Source organism: Pongo pygmaeus, chromosome 1, assembly GCF_028885625.2.
Source record: "Pongo pygmaeus isolate AG05252 chromosome 1, NHGRI_mPonPyg2-v2.0_pri, whole genome shotgun sequence".
NCBI classification, from domain to species: domain Eukaryota; kingdom Metazoa; phylum Chordata; class Mammalia; order Primates; family Hominidae; genus Pongo; species Pongo pygmaeus.
Genome location: NC_072373.2, coordinates 210,065,419 through 210,085,544, shown reverse-complemented (window position 1 = coordinate 210,085,544; position 20,126 = coordinate 210,065,419). Strand labels below are relative to the sequence as shown.

The 20,126-nt window shown below is 54.8% G+C and overlaps 1 protein-coding gene across 8 annotated transcripts in view; it reads right to left on the bottom strand.

The window, feature by feature from the left end:
• The window catches only part of KIF17 (kinesin family member 17), a 53,713-nt gene extending 34,067 nt beyond the window's left edge, over positions 1 to 19,646 (bottom strand). For 2 of the 8 annotated variants that reach the window (XM_054502988.2, XM_054502989.2), the window contains exons 1-6: positions 19,085 to 19,646; positions 17,108 to 17,254; positions 15,064 to 15,165; positions 11,663 to 11,852; positions 6,269 to 6,721; positions 253 to 362 (exon numbers count right to left, since the gene is read on the bottom strand). In XM_054502988.2, the coding sequence (XP_054358963.1) occupies positions 253 to 362; positions 6,269 to 6,721; positions 11,663 to 11,852; positions 15,064 to 15,165; positions 17,108 to 17,254; positions 19,085 to 19,315 (1,233 nt within the window). In that variant the 5' untranslated portion in view covers positions 19,316 to 19,646. The other 6 variants (XM_063667578.1, XM_063667576.1, XM_063667588.1 and 3 more) reach the window with 6 other exon arrangements.
• Between the last annotated feature and the right edge of the window lie 480 nt (positions 19,647 to 20,126).

The following is a 20,126-nucleotide window of genomic DNA, read 5'->3' as shown; positions in this document are numbered from 1 at the left end:
GAGGCCATGCAGGCCCTAAGGCGGCATTGACTGCAGTCTGGAATCAAGAACTCAAGTTCAAATCCTGGCTCAGACTCTTTGCTGTGTGACCTTGGACAAGTCCTGGCATCTCTTTGAGCTTCAACTTTCTCAGAACCAAACCCATGGTGAAGGTACGGTGATATCGCGTTGGACCCCAGCGGCAGCCCTGCCCTTCCCTCTGGGCCCCACCTGCCTGCCCCTTCTCCATGTTCCCACCCGCTTGGGTCTCACCTCCCGGATCAGCTGCTTCTCCGCCTCCATGTCATGCTGGATCACAGGTAGGGGCAACAGCTTCTCCTCCACCTGCACAGGGTCTGGGGGCACCTGCCTGGACAGCAGGGCTGGGGGAGAAACAGAAATTAGCAGCCAGGACGAGGGGCACGTAGTGTGCAGGAACTAAGCAGAAATCTATAAAAAGACGACCTAATGATCATTCAAAAAGACTTTAAAGTATTGAGCTTATTTCAAACACATCTCCATGTAAAAGGCTGTTAGTCATCCAACAAATATTTATGGAGCACCTCGACGTTCTAGACTCTGAGCATGCGGCATTGAACAAAGACAAAACTCCATACCCACGCCGAGTTTTCCACTGGGAAAAAGAGGAGAAAAGTAGATGGACAAGGTGAAATGCCTCGTGGTGGTGTTCGAGGCCCTCTCCACTCCAGCCCTGCCTAACCACCTCCCATCAAAATAAATAAGCAAAATGGGTAACACGTTACAAGGTGATGTGTACTGAGAAGAAAAAGCAAGTACGGAGGGTGCTTGGGAGTTAGAAGCAGCTAGAAGGGTTGCAATTTATTTACTTATATATTTATCAAGACAGGGTCTTGCTCTGCCACCCAAGCCGGAGTGCAGTGGTGGGATTATAACTCACTGAAGCCTCAAATTCCTGGGCTCAAATGATCCTCCCACCTGAGCCTCCCGAGTAGCTGGGACTACAGGCACACACCACCACACCCAGCTAATCTTCTTTTATTTTTTGTAGAGATGGGGTCTCGCCATGTTGTCCAGGCTGGTCTCAAACTCCTGGGATCAAACAATCTTCTCATCTCGGCCTGCCAAAGTGCTGGGATTACAGGTGTGAGCTGCCTTGCCCGGCCCAAGTTGCCATTTAAATAGTGTGTTAGGCTGGGCACACTGTCTCATATCTGTAACCCCAGCACTTTGGGAGGCCGAGGCGGGCGGATCACTTGAGGTCAGGAGTTCAAGAAAAGCCCAGCCAACAGCCAACATAGTAAAACCCCGTCTCTACCAAAAAATACAAAAATTAGCCAGGCATGGTGGCGGGAGCCTGTAATCCCAGCTACTCGGGAGGCTGAGGCAGGAGAATTGGTGAACCGGGTGGGTGGAGGTTGCAGTGAGCTGAGATGGTGCCATTGCACTCCAGCCTGGGGGAAAGAGTGAGACTCCGTCTCAAAAATAAATAAATAAATAGCTTATTTATTGAAGGCCTTTTAGTCAAGGCATGAAGGAAGCAGCGAGGAGAGGGCGGGTACAGGAGGAGCTTGCTAGACAGGGGGAGCTTGCTAGACAGGGGGAGCGGTGAGTGCAAGGGCCCTGAGGCGGTTGTGAGACTGCACTGTTCCTGGCCCAGCCAGGAGGCCAGTGTGGCTGGAGGGGAGGGAGTGATGGGCAGGACAGGAGGAGAAGTCCAAGAGGGATAATGCCAGATTGTGAGAGCTGTGGAGGGCCTGGTGAGGGCTTTGGCTGTGACTCTGGGTTGAACGAGGCAGGTGTGCACAGGGCAGTCACAGGCCTCGCATTTGAACAGGCTCTCCCTGGCTGCTGCGCAGGGTAGGCACTAGGAGACCCGTTGGGGGGGCGTGCAGAAACTCAGTCTGGAGGGCAGCAGTGAACAGGCTGTAGCCAGTTTTTTTGTTTGTTTGTTTTGTTTTTTGAGACGGGGTCTTTGCTCTGTCGCCTAGGCTAGATGCAATCGTGTGATCTCGGCTCACTGCAACCTCCCTCTCCCAGGTTCAAGTGATTCTCCTGCCTCAGCCTCCTGAGTAGCTGCGACTACAGGTGTGCACCACTATGCCTGGCTAGTATTTTCTATTTTAGTAGAGATGGGGTTTCACTATGTTGGCCAGGCTGGTCTCGAACTCCTGACCTCAAGTTATCTGCCCACCTCAGCCTCCCAAAGTACTAGGATTACAGGCGTGAACCACTGTGCCCGGCCAGGCTGTAGCCAGTTTTGAAGGTGGAGACGGCAGGATCTGCTGACCAACTGGATGTAGATTTGAGAGAACGTGAGAAGCCAGGGCGACCCCAAAGTGCCTGGTTTGAACACCTGAGTTGCCGCCGTCAGCTGTTGGGGGTAGCTGCACGCCTAGCAGATTTGGGGGCCCATCGAGTTGACAGTGGGACATGTTGGGTTTGAAATGCTTATTACACAGCTACAGATTCAAGTCTGGAATTCAGAGGACACGGTATAGTATGTTTTACTTTTTTTCTACATTGCATGATGTTCTGTTATCTTGAGGGACTTGCTGGGCAGGGTTAGACTGCCCTTCAGGGCAAGCTAATTCCTAGAAACTGTAAACCACGAGTCAGTGAGTCCATCTTTGGTATATAAACCAGCTGAGCCCGAGTCCACACCCCAAGCCACCTGCTGTATGTAACTCTCACACCAAGCCAAGATTCCCCCTGCCCTGAACAGACCCAGGGCCAGGCAAAGACAACCAGGAACAGCCCCTCGACCCCAAAGCCCACCAGAATTATTCAAATCAGCTGGTCCCAACCTGCCTCCCAGGCCCTGCTGTGCGTTTCCCACAGGAAGCTCAGTAAAGGCTGTGGCCCGAGCCCCCACTCCCTTCTCCCTCCAGACCAATGCTAGTGCTTCCCCGTGTGTGTGCCTGACCCCGGGTATCCAGGAGCACTGTGAGTCACGATGAGCTTTCCTTTCAGTGGCACGGATCTCTGTGCTGTCACCCAGTCACCTTTATAAATTAAGACACGAGGACAGGCGAGGTGGCTCACGCCTGTAATCTCAGCACTTTGGGAGGCTGAGGCGGGCGAATCACAAGGTTCTGATCGAGACCATCCTGGCTAACACGGTAAAACCCCATCTCTACTAAAAATACAAAAAACTAGCTGGGCATGGTGGTGCGTGCCTGTAGTCCCAGCTACTCGGGAGGCTGAGGCAGGAGAATCGCTTGAACCCGGGAGGCGGAGGTTGCAGTGAGCCGAGATCACGCCACTGCACTCCAGCCTGGGCGACAGAGCAAGATTCCGTCTCAAAAAAAAAAAGACACAAACACAAATTGCATGGCCAGGCTGCGGGGTGCACTTGGGAAGTCAGGAGTGCAGAGGTGGTGATAACCCAAGCGAAGCCACCTTAGTATCGAGTGCAGACAGAGGACAGCAGAGGACTGGCCCGGGACAGCCCAGGGTTAGGAGGCCAGGGAGCAGGGAGGACTCGCCCCTGGGAACTGAGGAGAGGCGGGTGGGGAGGCATCCAGGGAGCCAGGGCAGAGGCATCTGGGGAGCCAGGGCAGAGGGCATGTAGGAAGCAAAGGTCTCATGAAGGGAGGGGGTCTGCTGAGCCAACGGGTGCTGAGATGGCAAGGTGAGGCCTGCCCCAGGACAGTCACTGGGCTCCACAACAGGAGGCCATCGGTGACAAGGACAGCATCAGTGGGCCAGGACAGGGCCTGCCTGGGTAGGGGCAAGAGAAAGCGGAGGGAGAGAGACTGGGACCGGTAAAAGTAGACAGATGTTTCAAGTTTTGTTGAAAGGGAAAAGGAGGGATATGCTAGAGGGAGAACCAGGGCTAAGGGGGAAATGTCTAAAATGAGTCCTGGCAGGGGCAAACACAGGGAGCTTTGGGTCAGGCACGCCTGGTCTCAAGGCCCGGCTCCAAAGTGAAGGCAGCACGCGCTGTCTCTGGAGCCCACCGTGCCAGGCCTTGTGCTGAGCCCACACATGCATGACCTCAGGCAATTTTCCCAGTTGCCTCACAGCACACACAAGGCAGGGGTCACTATGATGTCCCCTTTACAGATGAAGAGACTGAGGTTCTCAGTGGCTGAGTTCCTTGTCCGAGGAGCTGGGAGGGAGCCGGTGATAACTGCTCAGCTCTCAGCTATCCACCCAGCACCACCCCAGTCACTCTGCTGGCTGGGTTCCTTGCTCCTCCTCCAGGGAGAAGGGATGCTAACAGCCTCTACCCTGGGGGCTGCCTCCGTCACCACTGGAAGGACAGCACAGGTGTTAGCTGCTGGGTGTGGGGGTCGCAGGCCGAGCCTCCCCCACTCCCTCCTGGTACCTTCACCATTCTTGTCTTCCCCCTTACCAATCTTGGGGGTGAGTAGGGTGGGGTGAGGAGTAGGGAAAGAGGAGGAAGGCAGATGGCTGAGGTGGAATGCCTTGCAATGGTGTTCAAGGCCCTCTCCACCCCAGTCCTGCCTGACCACCTCCCATCACCCCTATGCCCAAGGCAGCCAGCAGAGGGCTTTGTAGTTCCCCAAATGCACCTTAGAGTTTTATGCATCTCTGCACACACTGGACACTTTCATCCTAACAGGGAAATTTCTCCTCTTCCAAGACTCTGCTCAATTACTGCCTCCTCCGGGACGACTTCCCTCACTGACCTTATCCCACCCACAGATAGACCTGGCTGATCATGCACTCCTTTCTGCCCTGTACAGCTGACTGCCCTAGAGTGTATCTCATTGCATGTGATGGTCCACTGGAGTGTCCTTCTTCCTCAGGAGATTAGGTACCCCACGAGGCACAGCCTGCATCTGATTCATCTCTGTGTATCCAGTACCCAGCACGGGTCCACACACAGAGGAGCAGCTCAGGGAACCTTGAATGGATAGATGGGTAGGTGAGTGGAAAAATAGATAAAAGAATGGATGATAGGATGGAGTGAATGAATGGGTGGGTATATGGATGGCAGGGTGGATGGGGTGGGTGATTAGAATGGGTGAATGGATGGGTAGATAAAATGAATGGAAGATGGGTAGGTAGGTAGATAGAAGGATGGAGATGGATGGATGGGAGATGGAAGGATGGAAGGAAAAAAGGAAGAAAGGATCTCTGGATGAATAGATGAGTGGATGAAAGGAGGATCGATGAATGGATGGATGCATGGACAAATGGATGGAAGGAAGGAAGGATCAATGGATGCATGGATGCATGGATGGATGACAGATGAATGGATGGAAGAAAGGAAGGAAGGGTCAGTGAATGGATTGATGGATGAATGGATGGGTGGGTGGGTGGCTGTGTAGATGGATGGATGGAAGGAAGAAATGGATTGATGGAATGGAGGGAGGGATGGGTAGATGGAAGGATGGATGGATGGATGGATGGATGGACGGATGGATAGATGTATAGGTGGGTGAGTGGGTGGATGGATGGGTGAGTGTCCAGATGAATAAGTAATGGGGTGGGTGGGAAGGTGGGTAGATGGATGAAAAGGCGGGTGGATGAATAGGTAAATGGGAGGATGGGTAGATGGGTGGATGAGTGGGTAGGTGAATGGGTGTGTGTAGAATGAATAGATGGAGAGGAAGGTGGGTGGGAGGGGGATGAATGGACAGACAGACCCAAGCATTTTGTGTTCCCTTCCCCAAGAGCTTCTGAGATAAGAAAATCTTAAGAGTCCTTCACAGCTACTCAGAAGGCTGAGGCAGGAGAATGGCGTGAACCCGGGAGGCAGAGGTTGCAATGAGCCGAGATTGCACCACTGCACTCCAGCCTGGGCGACAGAGCGAGACTCCGTCTCAAAAAAAAAAGAGTCCTTCAGTTCCAAAGCCACTTCAGGCCAATGCTCCAGGTGTGGATTTCCACCTGCCAGGTGACAGGCAAATGCCGGGGCGCAAAAGCTGCAGTAACAAGGTGCCTGTGAGGAACAGGTGTGGCCATGGGGAGTGAGTTGCCAGCTGCTGAGCAGCGAACACACATTGCGACAATGCCACAGACAGCAGCAGACAGGGGTGTGGTGGGGGGTGTGGTGGGGGTCGGGGAGGGGATAATGGATGAGCAGAGGAGAGGCGGGGAGTGGGCGACAACCTGCGTCAGATGGGACAGGCCAGACGGACTGCCCTCCTCCCAGGGCACTGACAAGCAGATACTATCTGGGCCGTCTCCAACCAGGGCCCTGCGCTCACATGGGGCTGAGGGGTGGGAGGATGCTCCCGTCCTTTAGATGGGAAGTTGGAGGCGAGAAGACAGAGGGGAGGAAACTTTCTCCTGGGGACCCAGCCCTCTCGCCACTACCCCAATGTGGTCCCACCTGACAGGCTGCCAGGGCTCATCTGCTGTGTCAGGATGGCCTTGAGCTTCTTGATCTCCTCCTGGTACTCGCGAAGCAGCGCATCCTTGGGGTCCTCATTGATGCGCGGCTTGTTCCTGATGTTCTTGGCCCGGTTGGCATAGCGCAGTGTGCTGAGTGTCTCGTCATAGTTGTTGTCCGCAGGCGACAGGCAGGCCACCATCAGCGTCTTGGTGTTGCCGCCCAGCGAGTCCTGCAGCAGCCGCGTCAGCTTCGAGTCACGGTAGGGGATGTGCTTACAGCGCCCGTCCACCAGAGCAGAGATGACATTGCCCAGTGCCGAGAGTGACAGGTTGATCTTGGTGGCCTCTTTGAGCCGCTCGCCCGTGGCCCCAGTCTTGGACTGCCGCTCGCTGCCCGCCAGGTCCACCAGGTTCAGCTTGCCCGCTCGGAGGTGGTCCTTGCCCCGCTCATCTACACACAGACCAGGCAAAGTGGCAAGGGCCTTGGGTGAGCCCTGTGTATCAAGGGCAATCAGTGCCAGGCACTGGGTGCTCAATGCCCACCCACCAAGGGTTTCCCCTCAGCTGCACAGGAGCCCCAGGAAGCAGGTGCTATTATTGGGCTCATCTTACGGATGGGTAGACTGAGGCTCAGAGAGGGCATGGAACTTGCCCAAGGTCACACAGCTGCTAAGAGCTATAGCCACCATCAGAACCCAGGGCAGGCTGTCTCCAGGAGCAGGGCCTGGAGTTTCAGACCATTCTGAGTGCAGTAGGGCCTCTGGCTGCCACAGCAGCTCCCAAAGGCTTCCTGCAAGGTCAAAGGTAGAGAAGGGCAGGGGTGTGGCTGGATCACCAGGGAGTGATGTCATTCAACGCAGAAAACATCTGCTTTGGAGACTCCCAGACCCGGTTCCCAACCCAGTCCTGTCTTCTCCTTGCTGTGTAGGTGCAGAGGGCTGTGTAGGCGAGAGGGCTGGGTCCCCAGGAGAAAGTTTCCTCCCCTCTGTCTTCTCGCCTCCAACTTCCCATCTAAAGGACGGGAGCATCCTCCCACCCCTCAGCCCCACGTGAGCGCAGGGCCCTGGTTGGAGACGGCCCAGATAGTATCTGCTTGTCAGTGCCCTGGGAGGAGGGCAGTCCGTCTGTGCAGTAGCAGAGCCACCTACCTCCCAGATTCTCAATTCCCCACATCAACAAAATGAGACTAACAATGGTTCCCCATTATGGTTTGTGAGACAAAGCGGCAGATGTTAGAAGCCACGTTTGCTCTTTTCCACTTGCCAGCATAATCAGCTCACAAAGCCGCTGCCTCCGTGCCGACGCGCAGAGCTGTGCAGAGCTCCACAGACACGCTTTGAAGACAAAACAGGATGGAGTCTACGGTCGCCCATGTCTCTCACTGAGTCACCACATCACTTAAAGACAGATCCTAGGCCATGCCTTTTCTTACACATGAGATAATGTCTGCCGGGGTTCGTGAGGAAGCCTCTGGAATCTATCACCAGATGTGCTCTTGCACCCAAACCTTGACGTGATTCTGAGCAAGTCAGATGTGATTCTGCAGGTGCTGAGTCTTCACCACCTGTATATAAACTGTGAACTGAAATACTGACAGAGCCGCTCTGGGCTGTAGGCCTCAGTCTATAATCCTCAGTAAGGATGTCTCTTTTTTTTTTTTTCCTTTGGGACAGGGTCTCACTCTGTCGCCCAGGCTGGAGTGCAGTGGTGCAATCCTAGCTCAATACAGCCTCGAACTCCCAGGCTCAAGCAATCCTCCTGCTTCAGTCTCCCTAGTAGCTGGGACTGAAGGCGTACATCACCATGCCTGGCTAATTTCTTTCTTTTTAGAGATGGGGTGTCCCTATGTTGCCCAGGCTGGTCTTGAACTGCTGGCCTCAAGTGATCATCCTGCCTTGGCCTCCCAAAGTGCTGGGATTACAGGCATGAGCCACAGTGCCCAGCCTTGCTGATTTTTCTTTAGTTGACAGGTTGGTGGTCTGGAGAAGTAAAGTAAACAGACAGCGCATTCATAGCCAGCTGGTTCTTTAAGCTGTTAAAAAACAACAGGCTGCGTGCAGTGGCTCATGCCTGTAATCTCAGCACTTTGGGAGGCCAAGGCAGGCGGATCACCTGAGGTCAGGAGTTCAAGACCAGCCTGGCCAACATGGTGAAACCTTGTATCTACTAAAAATACAAAAATTAGCCGGGCGTGGTGGCACATGCCTGTAATCCCAGCTACTCGGGAGGCTGAGGCACGAGAATTGCTTGAACCTGGGAGACAAAGGTTGCAGTGAGCCGAGATTGTGACACCGCACTTCAGCCTGGGCGACAGAGCAAGATTCTGCCTCAACAACAACAACAGGCCAGGGGCAGTAGCTCACACCTGTAATCCCAGCACTTTGGGAGACGGGAGTATTGCTTGATCCCAGGAGTTCGAGACCAGCCTGGGAAACATGGCAAAACCCTGTCTCTACAAAAAAAATATAAAAATTAGCTGGGTGTGGTGGTGCATGCCTGTGGTCTCAGCTACTTCAGAGGCTGAGGTGGGATGATCACCTGAGCCTAGGAGGTTAAGGTTGCAGTGAGCTGTGATCACGCCACCGCATTCTAGCCTGGGCAGCAAAATAAAATCCTGTCTCAAAAAAAAAGAAAGAAAGAAAGAAAAGAAAAAAAAAGAAAACAAACAAACAAAAACAACACCAAAAACGGCTGGGTGTATAGTGTCGTGTGCCTGTTGTCCCAGCTACTCAGGAGGCTGAGGTGGGAGGGATGCTTGAGCCCAGAAGTTCAAGGCTACAATGAACTATGATTGCACCACTGCGCTCCAGCCTAGGTGGCAGAGTGAGACTCTGCCTCTCAAAAAAAGACAGGAAGGAACTTGGTGCTGCCCCTTTGGGAAGCTCTTTGCAGAACGGACCAGGAGCCTTAACCGCATTTGTTATCTTTGCTCCAGGACTCCATTCCAGGGAAGCAAGTCTGAGGAAATGACTCTCAGATGAGAAAAAGCTTTGTGCACACAGATGTCCATCATGGCATGACTTCCAGCACTGGCAAACTGGAAACCACTTGTCAAGGACCGGTTGGAAAATGGCATGAGCCAGGCCACCACATATGGTCAAGAAGACACGGTGACAGTAACGTGCAGAATGCTTAGTGACAGCAAGGGAGATGAAACCAGGGAAACCTACATGGCGTAAGATTTCAGTTGTGTTTAAAACATTCATAGGAAAAAAAGGATCAAAAGAAAATACGGGCTGGGCGCAGTGGCTCATGTCTGTAATCCCAGCAGTTTGGGAGGATGAGGTGGATTGCTTGAGTCCAGGAGTTCGAGACCAGCCTGGGCAACATGGTGAGATCCTGTCTCTACAAAACATAAAAATTAGCTGGGTGTGGTGGTGCATGCCTGTAGTTCCAAGCTACTTGGGAGGCTGAGGTGGGAGGATTGGTTGAGCCTGGGAGACCAAGGTTGCAGTGATCTGAGATTGTACCACTGCACTCCAGCCTGGGCAACAGAGCTGTCTCAAAAACAAAAACAAAAACAAAAAAAAATGTGTATATGTGTGTGTGTGTGTGTGTGTGTGTGTGTATATATAAAATAAAAATATATATGTATATATATTATATATATATTTATATATAAACATATAATATAAAGAATTATATTATAAATATAAATAATTATTATATATTAATATAATGCTTAAATGTTAGTGGTGTTGAGGTGTCAGAACTATGAGTAACTGTTCCCTACCATTCCCTACTTTCTTACTGTCATCACTGAGCTCACATTATTTTATAAGGTGAATGTGCAACCAGCCTGCCTCATCCTTCAAACCCTCCTGCAAAGACCAACAGGTGCCCCCTAAACCTGCTCCCTCCTCCTGCCTCCTGATCTGTCCTCAGTTGTCCTGGTCTCTGCCCCTCCCTGAACTGCAGCATTGAGGCTGTGACCACTCTGGTCCCAACCCTCCCCATATCAGCATCCCCGGGACACTCAGACTCATGGCCTCATACCCAAGCAAGCACTGGGGCTTGGCCCAAGGCCAGGTCACCACACCAGCTGGGCAATGTGTCCAGGAGGTTCCATCTACCCAGGCCTTGACCCTGGGTAGTGCAGTGGTGCGATCTCAGATCACTGCACCCTCGGTCTTCCGGGCTCAACCAATCCTCTCACCTCAGCCTCCCAAGTAGCTGGGACTACAGGCATGTACCATCACACCCAGCTAATTCCTGACCCTGATCCCTGAGTCAGGGATCTCTCCAGAATTATGTTCCCAGTTGGGCTGAGGCCACCTCCTGCTCCACTGCTCTCTGGAGTTCTAGTCATGATGGACCACAACTTGGAGGCAGCTGCAGTATTCGTGGGAAAACCCAGACATCAGGGAGACCCTGGTTCAAATCCCAGCTCCACCAATTAGCAGCAGTGAGACCTTGAACAAGCAAATCACTTTACCTCTCAGAGCCTCTGTTTCCTCATCTATAAAATGAGGATTCTAGTGCCTGTCTCTAAGACTGTCGTGGGATTTAAATGGAACGAAGGGTATAAAGGGTTTAGCACTGCAGATGGCCAACAGGGGCCCCCAAATAAACATGGGTTTCTTTCCTTCCTCTTCGCTTTCTCAGCAGCATTTCCAGAAAAAAATAATAATGAGATGACTGAGGAGTAGAGAACGTTACAGAGGGAGAGGAGAATCCACAAGGTTGGAGTGACACACACTCCAGAGGAAGACCCCAGGATAGAAGCCAGGCTCTGACACTAGTTCCTAGTTGTGTGACCTCGATTTCTTCCTTTGTAAAATGGGGATGATTCAGTATCCACCTCATGGGAGTGCTGTAGGAGTAAGTGAGATAATGCACACACATTGCCTGGCACACTGGCCGGGTGCAGTGGCTCATGCCTGTAATCCTAGCACTTTGGGAGGCCAAGGCGGGAGTATTGCTTGAGCTCAGGAGTTCAAGACCAACCTGGGCAACACAGCAAGACCCCATCTCTACAAAAAATTAGCCAGGCACGGTAGTGTGCCTGTAGTCCCAGCTGCTCAGGAGGCTGAGGTGGGAAGATCACCCGAGCCTGGGAGGCGGAGGTTGCAGTGAGCCAAGATCACCACTGTACTCCAGCCTGGGTGACAGAGTGAGACCTTGTCTCAAAAAACAAATAAATAAAAATTGTCTGGCACACAGTAAGTGCTCAATGTTGGCTCCCAGTGTTACTGTCATTGCTGCTGTTTATCCTGGGAACACGGGTCCCAGCATCCCAAGGGTCCTCTTGGGTTTCCTCCAGGCTGTTAGAGCATCTCTTCCCACTTTCCAGGGGCTCCTGCGGCCCCGAGAAGTGGCGTGCCTTGGCTAGTGGGAGTGGTAGTGTGGCTGGGTCATCTGTCCTCCCGCCCCCCACAGTGGCCTCACATACCCACGGCAGACATCTCGATGCTGATGGTGAAGATGGAGTGCGAGCGTGAGGAATCCTTGTTCATCAGCGTGTAGCCGACCGAGCGGTTCTTCCAGCCGGTCTCCATGATGTGCTCACACTGGGCCACGCTGTGCACTGTGTGCATGGACAGCCCCTTCACGTACACGCCCTTCTCTGGGTGCTCCTTCAGCTGAGGGAGGAGGAACAGTCAGGGGCGGAACCTCCAGCCTCCAAGGGTTAGGACCAGGGATGGTCAAGGAACCAGAGAGAAGGGCCCCATCCAGACCGCCCTCGCCCTCCTCCAGTGCAGGCTGGCACCTCACGTGCCTGTCACAGGGAGGGGTGCGTTCCAGGCCCAGCCAGCCTCAGACCTACCCCTGCCTCCTACTTGCTGTGGGACCTTCAGCCAATGACAACCTAAGACTCAGTTTCCACATCTGTAAAATGGGCATGAGACAGCTATCTCATAGGATATGGGGAGGAATCCGTAAAATAAGGCACACACAATGCTTAGCATGGTGCCAGCACCTAAGTGCCCCATAGATGCCAGCCACTGTCTGTGCTGTTGTTGTTAGTGCTATGATTACAAAGGCGGTTTTCCTTCAGGGAGCTTCAGATCCCAGGGGCTGAGCCTGTCGTCACCCATGAGCCCTGAGTGCTGTCTCCCTTTGCCTGTTGCTAAGGCTCCAGATCCCCTCTGCCGTGGCTCTAGAACAACAGGAATATCCCCAAACCCTCAGATCTCAGATGAGGCCACTGGCTTCCCAGAACCCCGCAGGCTCACAGCCCAGAGGCCCCCAGCCCTCAGGGCGATGGCAGCAGTAAATTAATTTATCTGATGGCTCCCTGCTGGCTTTCCAGGCAGCAAAGTCATTTTGTTGCGGACACAGAGCTGTGAAACACAGTATTTTTCAAGTGTGAGACGAAATAAAACCACTCTGGCACAAGAGCAGAATGAATAAGGACAAAAGGCATTTGTCTGCCAAGTGGCCCTGTGGGTCCGAGCCACAGGAGGCTCAGCTGCTTTGCTCCCAGCAGCTCTAGGGGGGTCCCAGGTGGGCTCAGGCCCCTGCTGTGGGAGAGGCGTGGGTGGGGGTCGGGGCGAGGCACAGCTGGTCCTATCTGCTGAAGTGTGGAGAAACAGCCAAGCCCCACCAAGGGACTGGGCTTCATGGAATAGAGGAGTAATTGACACCCAGAAAGGAGAAGGTGAAGGTCACAGCTGTTAGTGGGGTCACAGCTGATGGAAGGCTCCAGGGTCAGGGCACAGAGAGAGGCCAGAGCATCCTGCAGTGGCTGAGGCTTGAGATGACAGAGGGCGGGTCTTGGCCCAGGCGGCAGCTGTGAGGAGGGAGCCCAGAGGACGGAGCCGCGTGTGGCCTGAGGGTACCTCGTCATTCTGTGATTTGCTGGTTGGGGAGGTTAATATGCCTCTCTAGGCCTCAGTTTTCTCTTCCATAAAATGGGGATGATAACTCCTATTTCTACAAGATTATTATGAGGATTAGGAAGAGAACAGATCTAAAAAACAGTTCTGCGGGTACTCAGCGGAGGCTCAGTTACAAAGAGGATGAGGTCGCCATCTCGGGCCTGAGCAACCCTAGGAGACAACCCTTCACCCAAGGGGTCTCCCGCTACGATATTTTCCAGCCCAGGAAGGCTCCCTGCTCCCAAACTTGTGATGGCCTCAGGGGTCCCCCGCCACCGCGCTCCCAACCCCACTCCACCCCCGATGCCTGGGGAGGCGCTGAGTGACAGCGCTCAGCCGCGCACCAGGCTCCTTGGTAACTGCTCATCTCTGCTGCGGAGGCCAGAGCCGGGTCACCATGGCAACCAGCTGGGATGCAGCAAGGATGAGAGACGGGAGCATGGCAGGAATGTGTCCATCGCTGCCACGGGGAGGGGAGCCCTTGACACTTTGCCGGGACATGGGTGGGGAGAACCCGCTGGAGAGGCCCCCTCAGGCCTCACCAGATCAGGCAGTTCAAGGCTGGGTTCTGTGATGGTAGTTTACAGTGGCTAGGGGGAGAGGATAGAACTCTGCTTCCCCAAACCTCTTGCTGGCCTTAGGTGATGTAATAACCTCTGATTACAACCACGATCGGGCCTGTGTTAAGCACGGGTTAACTGTGTGTGCTGTGGAGCCCCCGGGTTCAAATCCCATCGCCACTCTTTACTGACTGTGTGTCCTTGGGTTGGTCTTACTTAGGCACATGGAGCCTCAGTTTCCTCATCTGTTGTTAAGGGATAAGAATGGTGCCTCCTCCTGGACTGCCAGGAGGTTTACATGAGAGCCATCTGCACATCCTCCACGAGGGAGCGTGTCTAAAGCCCGGTGACCTCCGGAGTGTGTTTCAGCAAGCGCATCTGTTACTGCAGCCCCCAAGGCAGCTGGTTCAATAGGCCTGAGGCCCATGGCTCAGCTGCAGCAAGTGTGAGCAGCTGCCAGCCTTCAGCCCCTCTAGGCCGGGGTAACTGAGGCCTTTCTAGGGTCCAGGGTAGTGAGGAAGGGGAGGAGGGCTCCCTGCTGCTCCAGTGCAGGTTAGCAAAAGGTTTGCAGGGGTCCAGAGTGCCCTAACTCCACAGGCTGGCCTTCTGGGGCTGACATGTGGGAGCAACACCCTCTGTTGCCTCCTGTCTCTGCTTCCCTGTCTGGGGGCTGAGCTATGATTCAGCTGCACTAGGAGAGGGAACGCAGTAGAAAAACTCTAGGTGGGAGGCTGGAGGCTCCTGCATAAAAAACACCAAGTGGCTGGGTGAATGTGGTGGTGCATGCCTGTAGTCCCAGCTACTGGGGGCGCTGATGTGGAAGGCTCAAGGCCAAGAGTTCGAGGCCAGCCTAGGCAACGCAGTGAGACCTTGTCATATGTATATATGATATAGATATATATTTATCTATATATATATAGATAAAATATAGACATATTATGTAATATATAGATAAAATATAGATATATATTTTGAGACGGAGTCTCACTGTGTTGCCCAGGCTGGAGTGCAGTGGCACAATCTCAGCTCACTGCAACCTCTACCTCCCAGGTTCAAGTGATTCTCCTGCCTTAGCCTCCCCAGTAGCTGGGACTATAGGCATGCACCACCACGCCCAGCTAGTTTTTGTATTTTTAGTAGAGATGGGTTTTCACCATGTTGGCCAGGCTGGTCTCGAACTCCTGACCTCAAGTGATCTGCCCACCTTGGCCTCCCAAAGTGTTAGGATTATGGGCAAAAGCCACTGCACCCTGCCTACAAAAATTTTTTTTATATTAAAAAAAAAAAAAGTCCCGACTCTAGTCTCCCAGTGCCGGCACCCTCAGGACACTTGCCCATATTTCTGAGGGAGCAGCACCAATGCCAACCTCCCCCCTACCAGCCCCACCCACCCACACTGGGTCTGCACCCACCTCCAGCTTCTGCTTGGTGTCAGCCCCAAGGAGGTCCCGGACATCTTCATTGTAGATCTCCAGGTAGGAGGCCCGGACCAGGAACTTGGTGTTCTCTGCACACTGCAGGGAGTACACAGAAAGAACGTAGACATCAGAGCTCCAAGTCCACCTGCTGCCAGGTCTGACCCTGGGCCCTGGGCTCTCTGCCACCAGGACATCATGGGAGGAGAAGGGATGTCGGGGCAAGAGGAGTCTCCAACCCAACCCGCCCTGCCGGCCCTCCTGGCAAGCTCTCTCCTGTCTCCAGCTTGGTGGGCGCTCAGGCCTCTTTGAGTTGCATAATCTTCATATTGCCGTCTAATGCTCTGTCTACAAGCCTCATGGGAAAGGAAACAGAGGCCTCCTTGTTATTCAGGTTAAAACAAAAACAAACAAACAAAAAACAAACAAAACAAAACAAAAAAAACAGGGCCGGGCACTGCTCATGCCTGTAATCCCAGCACTTTCGGAGGCCTAGGTGGTTGGATCACCTGAGGTCAGGAGTTCGAGACCAGCCTGACCAACAAGGTGAAACCCCCGTCTGTACTAAAAATACAAAAATTAGCTAGGCCAAGCGCGGTGGCTCACGCCTGCAATCCCAGCACTTTGGGAGGCCGAGGCAGGCAGATCACGAGGTCAGAAAATCGAGATCATCCTGGCTAGCACAGTGAAACCCCGTCGCTACTAAAAATACAAAACATTAGCCGGGCTTGGTGGCGGGTGCCTGTAGTCCCAGCTACTCGGGAGGCTGAGGCAGGAGAATGGCGTGAACCCAGGAGGTGGACCTTGCAGTGAGCTGAGATCGCACCACTGCACTCCAGCCTGGACAACAGAACGAGACTCCGTCTCAAAAAAAAAAAAAAAAAAAAATTAGCTGGGCATGGTGGTGGACACCTGTAATCCCAGCTACTTAGGAGGCTGAGGCATGAGAATTGCTTGAACCCGGGAGGCAGAGGTTGCAGTGAGCCAAGATCGTGCCCTTGCACTCCAGCCTGGGCGAAAGAGCAAGACTGCATCTCAAAAACAAAAACAAACAAAGAAAAAGCACGGTGGCTGACGCCTGTAATCCCAACACTTTGGGAGGCCGAGGCCAGAGAATCACTTGAGGCCAGGAGTTCAAGACCAATCTGGCCAACATGGCGAAACCCCATCTCTACTAAAAGTACAAAAATTAGCCAGGTGTGGTGATGGGCGTCTGTAATCCCAGCTACTCGGGAAGCTGAGGCAGGAGAATTGCTTGAATCTGGGAGGCAGAGATTGCAGTGAGCAAGGTCATGCCACTGTACTCCAGCCTGGGTGACAGAGCAAGACTCCGACTCAAAAAAAAAAAAAACAAAACCTGAGGCCACAGAGAAGGCCTGGGCCAAGCACTGGCTCTGGGCTGGTCCCTGGCAGCTCTCCAAGGCCCTACATGTTGCTGTGGCCACCATGATGAGTCCTGGGAGTGGCACAGTGGGTTCTGCAGCTGATCAGGGTTGTCCCCCTCCGCCATTCCCCATGCACTGCCACAAATGGTCGCCAGGTAGTTCTCACCTGCAGCCTGGCTGCTGGGATGAATTCAGAGTCCAGTCTCAACTTGGCCCATAAAGGCTCAGAGTCTCAACCTCCCTGTCTCAAAAATGGGGATATCAGCTACCTCCTGGGTCAGACTGGAGATTCAGTGAGATAAGGATGCCAAGGGCTTCACATACGACTTGGTCCATAACAATTGCTCAATAAAGACGGAAGCTGTGATTGTTACAACCACTTCCTGGCCCGGTGCACAGGGTCAGCAGATACATGGGAAATGCTCAGCTAAGGATTAGAAGCCAAAAATGGTGAGACAAATGCATGGACAGAATTTTCTCTGTTTTACGTTTTTTTTTTTTTCCCACCACCTTTTCAGAACCCGGAGCCTTCTCTGCTGATCTGCACGGGGTCAGGCCAGGCTCCAAAGACTTCCCGTGTCCCTGCCACCCATCAGAAGTGCTCTGGGGCCCAGCTGCAGCTCTGGCCCTGTCCCGTCCCTCCACGAGGCCCGTACCTGGACGCTCTCGAACACGTGCTCGAAGGCCCTGGGGATGATGCCTCTCTGGGAGGGCGGATCCCGCAGGCCCTGCATGGTGAAGGACTTCCCGCTGCCTGTCTGGCCGTAGGCAAAGATGGTGCCATTGTAGCCCTCAGTGACGCCCTGCATGGGAGGAAGCCAGGACCCCGTGCTCAGTGGAGCAGGCACAGCAGGGCTCGGGACAGGGCTCCCTAACTCACAGACTCAGGGCCCTTCCTGGTCCCCCCACCAACAATGGCACTGGGCTGTGGAGATAAACAAGGCCCAGCTCTGTCCTCAAGGAGTTGACTGTCTGGTGGGGTAGGAGCTGTCCCTGTGTGTGGATGGGGAAGAGCCTGTGCTGTGGGCTTGGCCCCCTGGGCTCACATCCATCTCCACCTTTACTGACCGTGTGCCCTTGGGCTGGCCTTACTGAGGCAAATTGATAAGATGATAAGAAAAACACCTTGGGCCGGGCGGGGTGGCTCATGCCTGTAATCCCAACACTTTGGAAGGCTGAGGCGGGCAGATTACTGAGGTCAGGAGTTCGAGACCAGCCTGGGCAACACAATGAAACCCTGTCTCTACTAAAAATACGAAAAATTAGCCGGGTGTGGTGGTGAGCTCCTGCAGTCCCAGCTACTCGGAAGGCTGAGGCAGGATAATTTACTGAACCCAGGAGATTGCAGTGAGCCGAGGTCGCGCCACTGCACTCCAGCCTGGGCGACAGAGCGAGACTCCGTCTCAAAAAAAAAAAAAAAAAATCAACATCTTAAAGGGTAAGAACAGCACCTGCGAGGCTCTTGCAGGGTGCGTATGGGGATTCTTTCGTGCATTGGCACAGGAAGCACCGCCATACACAGGTGATCACCCAATGTCTGCCTGCAATGCAGGGAGCTGGACACGTACAGGTGATTCTTGTGGCGGGCCATGGGGTGGGGCACACAGCGACAAGAGTCCAGGCAGCCGGCAGGGACAGGGAGTACAAAGAAGCGAAAACAGGACGGCGCAGGAAGAACGAAGCACAGCTTTCCAGGCGGCAAAGACAGGGAGAACGGGGGGAGCTGGGAGTGGGACTCGTACTTTGCCAGGGGACAGGAAGAGGAAGGCATTCCAGGCTGAGGGGGCAGCTTGACTAAAGCCACACAGGTGAGGTGTGGAGAGCAGGAGGGACTGGGAGAGGGGTGGAAGATGAGGCCTGGAAGGAAGAGAGGAGGCAAACCCGGTGCCGTTCCCAAAGTCGTTCCCAAAGCCATTCTTCATTCATCGCTGTTTCTATTCATTCGACAGGGACTATGCTCAGCCTATGGACAAAGTGGTGAATGAGGCAGACACAGTTCCTGCCCTTGCAGAGCTCATGAGCTTGCAAATTCTAGACCTTAGTGTGGGCTTGGGGTGGATCCTGTGTGGGCAGATCGGCCCAGAGAACTGTTCTGAGACCCCAAGGGCCCACATGGCATCTATGCCCGGTTCCACTGCAAAGACCCATGCTGTAACCAAAACAGGGCTGGGTGTGCCCCGACTTGCCAGTGAGCGAAGATGAAAAGTCACCATTCGGCCGGACGCGGTGCCTCATGCCTGTGATCCCAGCACTTGGCGGGCGGATCACTTGAGGTCAGGAGTTCGAGACCAGCCTGGCCAACATGGCGAAACCCCATTTGTACTAAAAACACAAAAATTAGACGGGCGTGGTGGCAGGCACCTGTAATCCCAGCTACTTGGGAGGCTGAGGCAGGAGAATCGCTTGAACCAGGGAGGCGGAGGCGCTGGGGGCAGTGCAGACCCGGAGGCGACACTAAAGGCAGGCTCCGGTTGTGTCCCGCCTGGACAAAAGCCTCCGGACCTACCTGTTCCCGTCCGCCTGCGCCCCTCGAGGGCCTTTCAGCCTAGCTGGGGGGCAGCGCAGCCCCCTGGGGACCCTCGGGGCGGCCCCATGCCCTGCCGCCTGGAGGGCGGCCTGCCGGGCGCCCTCACCTCCACCAGCGGGTAGGCGATCTCGTTGTAGATTTGCTCCGTGACGTGGTCCACGTGGTAGGCGCCGTCGAAGGTGAACTGCTTGGGCGGCTCGTCCGCGGCGCCCGGGTTCTGGATGCAGCACTGGCCGCGCGCGCAGTCCACAGTCACCACGGGCTGGCAGCGCAGCTCCCGCTCCCGCTGGTTCATGGGGCGGCAGCGCACGACAACCTTCACCGCCTCGGAGGCCATGGCTCCGCACCCAGGACCACCGGGACCAGAGCCGACCCCCGCCCCGCCGGGGACTCCCAGCAGCCCGAGCCAAGAGGCGGGGCCAGCGCCGGCCACGGGGGGCGGGGCCTTGAGGCAGGGGCGGGGCCGCGGCGGGGGGCGGGGACTCCTCGGGGGGCGCCCCGAGGGGAGCTGGGAGTTGCAGGACCCGAGCCGGGGCCGCCGCTTTCTCCCGCGCCCGGGCTCGCCCGTTTCTGAGGCCCGGCCCGAGCGGGGACGTAGGCGATCCGCGCTGCAAGCGCCGCCGCAGTACCCGAGCCCGGAGCCTCCCCAGCCGCCCGCCCGCACGCTCACCACCGCGGCGTTCGCGGTTGCTGGGCAACGCCCGTGGCGTCACAGGAGCGGCCCCGGGAACGCCCCGCCTGGCCCGCGAGCTTCGCCCGAGTGATCCCCGGGCAGCCACGCGCGGCCGCTTGCGGGAAGCGCCAACCCTGGCTGGGCTCCTTTCGCGTCCGCTGCCTTCTCGAATCCGCACGGTCCCAGTTCAGAGATGTTACGCAGCTTGCCCGAGGCTGCGGCTAAGACTGGGGCCCGGGGCCCCAGGCTTGACTCCACCTCGGGGCTAGACAGATCCCAGGCCTCAGGCACGGGCCAGGGACCTAAGAAAAGCGGCAAGGATCTGTTGCCCCTTATCCACGTCCCCGTACTGGCTCAGGGGAAGGCTGCCCACAACCCATAGCCCCTGGACAGCTTCCTCTCATGCCACCCTTGTTATTTCTAAGACCCGAGATTGTAAAACAAACACCTTAAGAGCAAGTCTTTTGGGCCGGGC